At 33.5% G+C, this 9,717-nt stretch overlaps 1 protein-coding gene across 2 annotated transcripts; it reads left to right on the top strand.

Moving 5' to 3' along the window:
* Positions 1-1,530: 1,530 nt before the first annotated feature.
* LOC107853887 (heparan-alpha-glucosaminide N-acetyltransferase) lies at positions 1,531-9,178 on the top strand. 2 transcript variants are annotated; one of them, XM_016698870.2, is made up of 15 exons: positions 1,531-1,760; positions 2,047-2,135; positions 2,255-2,779; positions 4,304-4,441; positions 4,651-4,732; positions 4,872-4,948; positions 5,103-5,209; positions 6,609-6,726; positions 6,845-6,961; positions 7,066-7,157; positions 7,296-7,362; positions 7,461-7,539; positions 7,655-7,746; positions 8,478-8,621; positions 8,716-9,178. In XM_016698870.2, exons 3-15 carry the CDS (start codon positions 2,417-2,419, stop codon positions 8,746-8,748), a joined length of 1,509 nt encoding a protein of 502 aa, XP_016554356.2. In that variant the 5' UTR covers positions 1,531-1,760; positions 2,047-2,135; positions 2,255-2,416; the 3' UTR covers positions 8,749-9,178. The 2 variants fall into 2 exon arrangements, with proteins under 2 accessions (XP_016554356.2, XP_047268498.1); XM_047412542.1 differs by lacking the exon at positions 1,531-1,760 and adding an exon at positions 1,789-1,898.
* Positions 9,179-9,717: the final 539 nt, after the last annotated feature.

The raw sequence follows: 9,717 nt of genomic DNA, 5'->3' as shown, positions 1-9,717 counted from the left end.
GATTTGATAGTATAAAAAATTCTTACTCTAAAAAGGTATATAGAACTTATGACCTATCCGTCCATAATTTTTTTTTAAAAATAAGATTTGGTTATATATTGGATTGAATCTCTGAATAGTTTTAAAGATAACTTTTTAAAATTAGAATAGTAAAAAATCTTTTACACTTGCAAAATATATAATTTTTTCAAGTTAAATATATGGTCAAACTTTTATTCTCAAAATCCTTTTTAACTTTAATTTTTCTCTATTAGTATCACATTTTTACATTCAAATGCCACATTAAACTCTATACTAAATTAGTAAGCAAGATTTGAAATTTATATATTTCTATCCAAACAGGTTAATATTATAATAACAACTATTAAATACTTTAACAAATTTCCTTATATAGATATGCACCATTTAGATAAGGTCTACTAAATTAACGCAAACCAGATTCTCTTAATCCATTCACATATGATAATGTATATAATTTAAACTCAAAACTCAAATACAAAAGCAAGATTTAAAATTTAATATTTCTATCCTAACAGATTAATATTACAGTAGTAACTATTAAACACTTTAATAAATTTCCTTATATACATACCATTTACATAAGGTCTACTAAATTTACGCAAATCAGATCCTCCTGACCCATTCACATATGATAATACGTATAATTTAAATTCAAAACTCAAGTATAAAAGCAAGATTTGAAAATTATATATTTCTATTCGAACATATTAATATTACAATAACAAATATTAAATACTTTAACAAAATCTCCTTATACACATACCATTTATATAAGGTCTACTAAATTTTCGCAAACCAAATCCTCTTGATCCATTCACATATGACAATGTACATAATGTAAACTCAAAACTCAAGTACAAAGCAATATTTGAAATTTATATAGTTCTATCCAAACAGATTAATATTACAATAACAAATATTACTTTAACAAATTTCCTTTTATACATATCATTTAGATAAGGCCTACTAAATTTACGTAAACCAGATCCTCCTGATACGTTCCCATATGATAATGTATATAACTTAAACTCGAGACTAAGTACAAAAGCAAAATTTGAAATTTACATATTTCCATCCGAATAAATTAATATTACAATAACAACTATTAAATACTTTAATAAATTTCCTTATATACATACCAGTTAGATAAGATCTACCAAAATTTACATAAACCAGATCCTCCTGATCCTTGCACATATGATAATGTATATATAACTTAAACTCGAAACTCAAATACAAAAGAAAGACCTGAAAATTATATATTCCTATCAGAATAGATTAATATTACAATAACAACTATTAAATACTTTAACAAATTTCTTTATATACATACACATCATTTGGATAAGGTCTATTAAATTTAAGCAAATCAGATCCTCTGAATTCGTTCATATTAAACGATGTATATAACTTAAACTCTAAAAGTGAAAGTACAAATCCTAGTAGTAAAAAAACATGTTACATGAATGACAAAGTTGTATATAAGTACAAACACTCTACATATCAACCTCTCATCTCCCTCTAATTATCTCTCTCTATATCTATATATGTATATGTGTCTACTTACTACACACAAATAATACATAAGAATATTTTTGGCCCCTTTGCCATCTTTTTTTGTGTATTGTAAAACAAAGGGTGGAGAAAAATAAAGAGTGTTTTTTTTTTTCTATTATAGTACATTATTATTGTCCTCTGGTGCTTTTTTTGGTGCTGGTTCTTGCAAAATTTTTGTGTTGGTGGGTTCTTGATTTATTAGTATTCTGATTATTTTCCATATATTCATTATGCATTTTTTGTTGCTAACAGTTATTTTTATTGGAAATAAATAAATCAGCATTAAAATCCCATTTTTGCTGTGAATTTTTTTGGTGGTGGTGGGTTCTTGATTTATCAGTATTCTGATTATTATTATTATTTTTCAGATGCCCATTATGCATTTAATGCATTTTTGTTGCTAACAGTTATATTCCTTGTATTTTTTTTGGAAATAAATTAATGTAAAAAAAATTCATTTTTTTGCAGTGAAATTTATATTGCAAGAATTAGCACCACCATTTGAAGCAGATTGGTGAAAAGGGTGTTGGGTTTTTTTTGCAGATTTTTTTTTGTTGGTGAGTTCTTGATTTATTAGCATTTTTGTTGTTGCCATCAGTTGTATCCTTATTGTTTGGAAAAAAATTTGGAACTTTGATCTTTTGTAATGAAAAAGATTTGATTTTTTTGTGTGCAGTGGATTTATTGTGCAAGATTTGTCACCATTTAGGGAGATTCTTGAAAAGGGTGTTGATGAAAACTTGTGATTTGAGGGGGTAAATGGAGTAGATATAGAGAAGGATTAGGATTTTTTGGGGTATATAGAGAGTTAAAGGGTATAAGCTACATTTTCTTGAAAATGGGATCTTATCAACTAATAAGAGAGAAGAATGATGCAAGATTAAGATGGGATCCACAACAACAACAACAACAACAACAACAACAACAAGGGGATGTTGTTCAAGTTCAACCAGAAGGCAAGAATTTGTTGTATCCTAGGATTGAGGTTATTACAAGTGATGTAACAAAGGATAATGATTTAGAGTTGTCTTTTCAAAAATTTGTTTCATCGCCGAAATCACCTTTGTCCACATTGCCTAAATCGAGTGCTGATCATATCGGCAATGGTGGACAACATTTTCGTAGGTCTAAGAGTGGTGGTTCTACTGCAGGCGATGGTCGCCTTCTTTCTCTTGACATTTTCCGTGGAATCACTGTTGCGGTAATTTTCTCATTGCCCCTCTCTTTTTTGTTCTCTTTGATGACCTTAACTTGTTTGGTACTGAGGCGCAGTCGTTATTGTTGTTGTTGTTTAGTTTTTGTTGATGTGCATATTGCTTTGTAGATTTCCAGATTCATATAGTTATAAGGAGTAGTTTGGTATTGAGTTTAGTTGAATGATTCAATGTGCATATTATTTATGTTGCTATTTTGTTGTCGTTATTTTCCTTTCTATCACGAGTCTATCGGAAATAACCACTTTACTCCATATAGGTAAGGGTAGGGTTAAGGTCTGCGTACATTCTATCCTCCCCATATCCCACTTGTGGGATTACACCAGGATGTCATGGTTGTTGTTGATTCAATGTGCATGTTGTTGTCTCTCTCTCGGTTGATTTGCTGATTCTAAAGATTTTCTTGTTGGGGGTTGTTTTTTTCCTTTTTGTTTTGTTGTGTGTTTTTGACTCTTGTCTGTTTTTGCTTTTTCTTCCTTTTGGTTAATTTCTCATCTACTCTATTTTCTTATAGCAATTTAAATTTGTAATCTTTTTGTAGTTTTTGTTAAAGTGCATATGAGAACTAGTTTGGGATTGAGTCTTAGTTAAATGATTCAAGGAATGTTTTATTGTTTTTTCTACCCATGTGGATTTCCCCAAATTCTGGCAGTTTTGTTATTTGAGTGTTGTTGACTCTTCTTCATTTTTGGTTTCTTTCTTTTGGCGTTCTCTTGTGGAATTACTTGCATTCGCGTAAAGTTTGCAGCTTTATTGCTGGGTTTCTTTCTTTTTGTGTTTTCTTGTGGTCGAATCCCTTGCGTTTGAGTAAAGTTCCCAGCGTTATTGCTTGGTTCCCTCAAATTTGTTATTTGCTTATGCTGATTGTTCCAGGAGTATGCCTACTGCATACTTACGCTTTCGGACTTGCTCATTATTCTTTGACTTGGGTGTTGAGGGTGGTCTAAGTTGTTTTAACTTGAAAAAACATGAACTCTACTTGGAAGAAGAGACGCGGACTTGGGTGGCGTTTAAGACTTAATATGATTGGTAAGAAGACGAGGGTGTTTTGACTTTTAAGAAAAATTTTAATCTGAAAAACACACTCCGCATACCTTATTTCAACTTGTAAAGTACAACAACATACCCAGTCTCAAGAAAAGTGCCATATGTTTCAATCAAGTCATCTATCATGTTTTAATCCCTAATAATTGTCGGGATCGAGCACAATTTACCATTTCGTGGATACATGACAGGGATGGGAAAATTCGATGAAAGGTTATGGAATTGAACAATACTTACCAGGCAAGGATGTTAATCTTATGTAGGTCTAAAAGTGTCTCATGTAGAATTTTGTTTATTACGAAAAGGGAAATATGACAATAGTTCTTCTTTGTGCGCGTGGGAGTAAAATCGCTCATTTTGTTGTTTATGTGAAACTAATTCCTAATAAACCTGAATGAGCAATTTGGTTCTTTTGCTTTAAAAGGTTATCATCTTATTCTGTCTTGCTTCTGCTACGCTTTCTGCAGTTAATGATATTTGTGGAATACGCTGGTGGAATTTATCCTGCTATAAATCATTCACCATGGGATGGGATAACCCTCGCAGATTTTGTCATGCCATTTTTCCTCTTCATTGTTGGAGTGTCACTTGCACTTGCGTACAAGGTAAATACGTTTCAGACTATTAAACTATGTTTTGTTGCCCTAACAAATTTGTAGATATTGGTTTTGTAGCAAATTATTGTCTGTGAATCGAGATACGAAGGACATTTTTATGATTTTATATTGGTTGACCTGTTTTCATAATAAACTGTATTGAAGTTTTGGATATTTTTTGCTTCGTATGCTTATAGAATTTCTTTTGGATTATACAGAACATGTCCTGCAGAGTTAGTGCGACTGGAAAGGCAGTACATCGCGCACTTAAGCTTCTAATCCTTGGACTCTTTCTTCAAGGTGCTCGTCTTTTAGTCATCTGTCCAACTTTATCTTTCAACAGCTGTTTATTAGTTTGCCATGCAACGGGAAAATACTAGTTTGATCTATTAGATTCATGCTTGCAAGTATGATACTTAAATGCTTTCTCTCTAAACAGGCGGCTATTTTCACGGTATCAAAAATCTAACTTATGGAGTTGACATTGAGAGAATCAGATGGATGGGTATATTGCAGGTATGAAGCTACCATATTCTTTTTGGTTTCGTCAGTGTTGGTGGTGGTAAAAAAGAAGGCTAATGTAACTTTTGAGCTATGTTTTATATTTTGTTCTGTATTTCTCTTGTTCAAGTGAATAATTTTTAACTTATTTTCTTTAATTGTTTTCCAGAGAATTGCAATAGCATTTTTGTTGGCAGCAATGTGTGAAATTTGGCTCAAGGGTGATAATAAAGTCAATTCAGGACAATCTTTGTTGAAGAGATACCATCAACAGTGGTGAGTTCCGAGTCTTGTAACCATTCTTTCCTATAAAGTTTATCTAAACCATTTGTCACATAGTGGTAAATTGTTAATAACTTTTTTGATCACTATGTCGTGCTTAGGTTGAGTATATCATATTATTGACAAAAATTGAAATTTGTACCAGATCAGATTGATTTGAAGTTGAAGCTTTGGCTGAGTTCAAAAGACGGTCGTCAATCTGAAATGCTTTAAAGTCTAGTATTAAAGTAACAATACCACAAACCGTTGCCTTGATATAAAGAAGGCTCGATCCCCGATAGCTAGACAATACTAATATGTGGTTATTTTCAAAGATCAAAAAACTAATGTGTTTATTCTGTTAAAAGTCAACAACAACAATAACATACCTAGTGTATTCCCACATAGTGAGGTCTGGGGAGGGTAAAGCCTACGCAGTCCATTCCAATTCCACTACCTTCGAAGAAGTAGAGAGGCTGTTTCCGATAGACCCCCGGCTCAGGAGTTTATTCTTTTGAAAGTAAGGTGTAGAAATTTCAACAATATTTTTTTCAAAATAAGGAAAGGACTAAGACATCTTCAAATAAGTCTACTCTGCTATACATCTTCTATCCACAACTTCATCAAACTTTAATGGCATAGCCTATTTGACTTTGGATATTCATTTGAACTAAGCTAGTTATGAATTGTAGATTTTGATGCCTACTAATCCCACTTCATGTGCACTGGAGTGCATTCATCTTGGGTGAGATGTGAGTGTCTATATGTCAGGGTATGGTAGGTCGGCATGTCTAATAACTTCAAGTAGTTAGAATAAAATACAATGCAAATACCAATAGATTGTTGAATGGACAAAGAACCATCTTATTAAATCTGCACTTTCAAGTTGTTGATGAAGACCGTGAGTCCAAGTAGCTTCACTCGGGATGCCTTAAATTATCAAATAGAGGTGCAAGCTAGTAATTTTATTTCCTTGAAAAAAGAAAACAAATGATAGTGATGGATCATGGATTATTTCATGACTATTCGTAGGGGATATCCATGGATGAGCAAAATACTGCAATTTTTGTGATTTATTATTATTTTTCTTATATAGTACCTGCAAATGAGGTGCATTTTGAACTTTTTCTAAAGCTCTATGAATCGAAGCACATCGCTCTATGTGCAATATTAAGTTTCTTCTAAAATATATGAAATTAATTCATTAAAAGCGGCCAAGAGCTAATGTTCTTAAAAGCTCTAGTCATGGTTCTGTCGTTGGGGTTTCCAGACAGACAGCTTTTTACTACATTGACCTTCTGTCATTTTTTTTGGTGTTAGAATGCTTAATTTACATTATTATAAAAAAATGCTTAATCTCCTCTTCCGTATTTAATCATTTTTCCTTTTTCCCCCTCCATTTTTGTTTTTCCAGGGCCATGGCTATAATGGTTACCGCTTTATACCTTTCTTTGTTCTACGGTTTATATGTTCCTGACTGGGAATATCAGGTGCCGATGGACTCATCATCTTCGGAAGCAAAGATATTCACAGTAAGTTGATCAGTGCACTTAGCTTTTTATTTTAGTTTTCCTTAAAGGTCTGGGATCACATCCCGTTTTACGAATGAAAGTGATGGAATTCTTTAACATGATTGTGTTCCTTTTGAAGGTGAAATGTGGTGTACGGGGAGACAGTGGACCAGCATGTAATGCTGTTGGAATGATTGATCGAAAAATATTGGGCATTCAACACTTATATACAAGAGCTATTTATGGCCGATCAAAAGTATTCTTCCACTTGAAAATTCCTTTTTTTCCCTCTCTAATGTTCGATTCTTTCCATTTTGTGCATTCTTTGATAACTCAAATGTTTGATTGTCTTCTTGACAGGAATGTAGTGTCAACTCCCCTAACTACGGTCCCCTTCCTCTAGATGCTCCATCATGGTGTCAAGCCCCTTTCGACCCGGAAGGACTGTTGAGGTATGTTATTGATACCTCAATGTCTTGTTATTTGCCAGATGTATAAACGCTGCGTCGCGCTGTCAAACTTCTTTTCTTTGTTACTCTCTATCTTTGGTTGCATTTTGTCAATTAAGCTCATTTGACTTTGTTGTGTAGCTCATTGATGGCTATTGTAACTTGCTTCATTGGTTTGCATTACGGACACATCATTGTCCATTTCAAGGTAAAAATTTTTGCTTTCTCTTTTTGTCTGATTTTCCTTTTTTTCTGTTGGATGAGAAGCTCACTTATTCTTTGGCTCCTAATCCTAATGTGTTCCAGGATCATAAAATTCGAATTCAGCAATGGTTGGTACCATCCTCTTGTCTCGTACTGTTGGGTGTAACATGTGACTACTTCGGTAAGCTTTTCTTTTAAATTTCTGTTCCTTTTCATGCTATACGTCTTAACATTTTGTTTTCCCAAAGAGAACAAATATACAACATTAACTTCTCTTTTTTATTTACTTCGTCTAGGGATGCACTTAAACAAGGTTTTATACTCCTTCAGTTATATGTGTGTTACTGCTGGCGCTGCTGGCTTTCTCTTCACTGCTGTTTATATGATGGTTAGGCACTATTCATCTCTTCTAGTCGTTCATTCTGTATTTGGTATCTGTATATAAGTCATAAGCTTCGGCGTCTTGATTTGGTATCTGATTTTATCTGTGAACATGACATGCTTCTCCTCGAACTACTGATAAAAAACTTATCATCTATTCGTCAGGCTTTTGTTCTGCTTAGAAAATCAAATATGAAAATACACATTCAAATTCATCTGGCGAGAAGAGTTCTTTTGGAGTTTCTTATACTAGTTATGCCTAGCATTGAATAGACCGGGTATTCACCTTATCAAGATCTCAATCTGTGATTGGGGTCTGTTTGGCACCTCCCAAATGGGCGTCCAAATTGGACAGAGCCCTTTGCTAGGTCTAATGGTAAGAGCGCAACAAGTGATGTGTGTGTGTTAGACGCATGTCATGCATTCGAAGCTTACCGCTGACCAAAGACTTGATATGAAAGCTCACTCTATTATAATGAGTGAATATGGAAAGACATTTTGTAGTACTTAACAAATATTTGGCTTGGCTTACATTTCAGAAGTCTTCTTTGATATTTTGAACGCCATGTCCCGGTACATACTTTCGCATAAACCGGGAAAGAAGGCGTATTTGTCTAGGACTAGAGATGTAATAGATGAAGTTCCTTTGTGTAAAAAACTTCGATATACAAGCAGCTATGTGATTGCCATGTATGTCTTTCGTTTGTTACATAGCTGAAAGTTCTGTTCCTTGTATAGGTTGACGTGTGGGGCTATCGACACTGGACCACAGTACTGAAATGGATGGGAACAAACGCGTTGCTGATTTACGTTCTTGTATCATGCAACATCCTACCGGTTATTTTGCAGGGATTCTATTGGAGGCGGCCTGAAAACGACATTGTCAGTAGATGCTTCGCCTCTCAGGCTCTATCCATTCGATGAATTTTCAATCTTTCGATAGTTTCCCTCTAACCAAACATTCCATTTTTGGCAGCTCACGATGATTGGTGTCGGACCTAAGAAGTAGCGAGCACAAATCAATAACCGGCATGCTGAGGCGCTAAAACATTTTTTCACCAATGCTTGATAATTTTTTTGCGGAAGTGAAACATCAAAGCTAGTACGAGGCCAGATCTTTTCCATCTTAACGCGTGACACTCTCTATATGTAAATGTATGTATATGTATTATAAATCGACTTAATGAGTGCACGATACACACACAGACACCATATTTTATTAGCTCGATTAATTGACAGAACCGCGGTTTTTTCATAAGTCTGCTCATAGAAGCAGCCAGAGGTATTACCTCTATGGAAACTGCAGTGTTTACTGTCTTAGTAGTTAGTTTTAGGTCCAGTGAGATTGGCTCTCATCACACTAGTTGATGTATTAATGGCCATAAACCTGTTAATCTCAGACTAGTTGGAATCGATTATATGAATCTTTTGTAATTTAATTTCCTCGTCTTCATGTTTGTCTCAATTTAGGTGATATGTTTTGTCTTTTTGTCCGTCTCAAAAAGAAAAATGATGTCAATACTTAGGCATAAATCAAGTTGGAAAAGTAGGTGCATGTCAATGCCCACCATCACCAAATAATTTATGTAAAGACAAAATTAGTTCAACAATCTAAATCATACTGTTAAGAGTGATGAAATAGTTGGAAAGTAAAAGTTTATTATTACATTACAATTGCCCAAGTTTTTAAAAATAAAGGATTAAAGGTCTTTTCTAAGTAGGTAGTTTAACTTCCTAAACAAATTTAATTAATACATCACAAAACATTTGTATAAGCCAGTTAAGATTTTATGTTATAGCATCTATATATGTCTAAATTTATTAGAAAATATAAATTTAATAAAATACTATCATTATTTGGTAAAAAGTTGGAATATTTATCTAACGATAGTGTTTGAGAGATGGTTTGTAGCGGTGGTGGTGGTAGTAATAATGGTTGGTGTTAGTTGCTACTCGCTGGTAATGATGATTGTGATAA

Source organism: Capsicum annuum, chromosome 5 (genome assembly GCF_002878395.1).
Source record: "Capsicum annuum cultivar UCD-10X-F1 chromosome 5, UCD10Xv1.1, whole genome shotgun sequence".
In the NCBI taxonomy this organism is placed as follows: Eukaryota; Viridiplantae; Streptophyta; class Magnoliopsida; order Solanales; family Solanaceae; genus Capsicum; species Capsicum annuum.
Note: the sequence above shows the minus strand (reverse complement) of the source record. Positions and strands in the feature narration are given on the sequence as shown.

Coding starts and splice junctions, on each gene's coding strand:
- LOC107853887 (XM_016698870.2), top strand. CDS start 2,417: ATGGGATCTTATCAACTAATAAGAGAGAAGAATGATGCAAGATTAAGA. Junction 4,442..4,650: donor CACTTGCACTTGCGTACAAG/GTAAATACGTTT, acceptor TGGATTATACAG/AACATGTCCTGCAGAGTTAG. Junction 4,733..4,871: donor CCTTGGACTCTTTCTTCAAG/GTGCTCGTCTTT, acceptor CTCTCTAAACAG/GCGGCTATTTTCACGGTATC.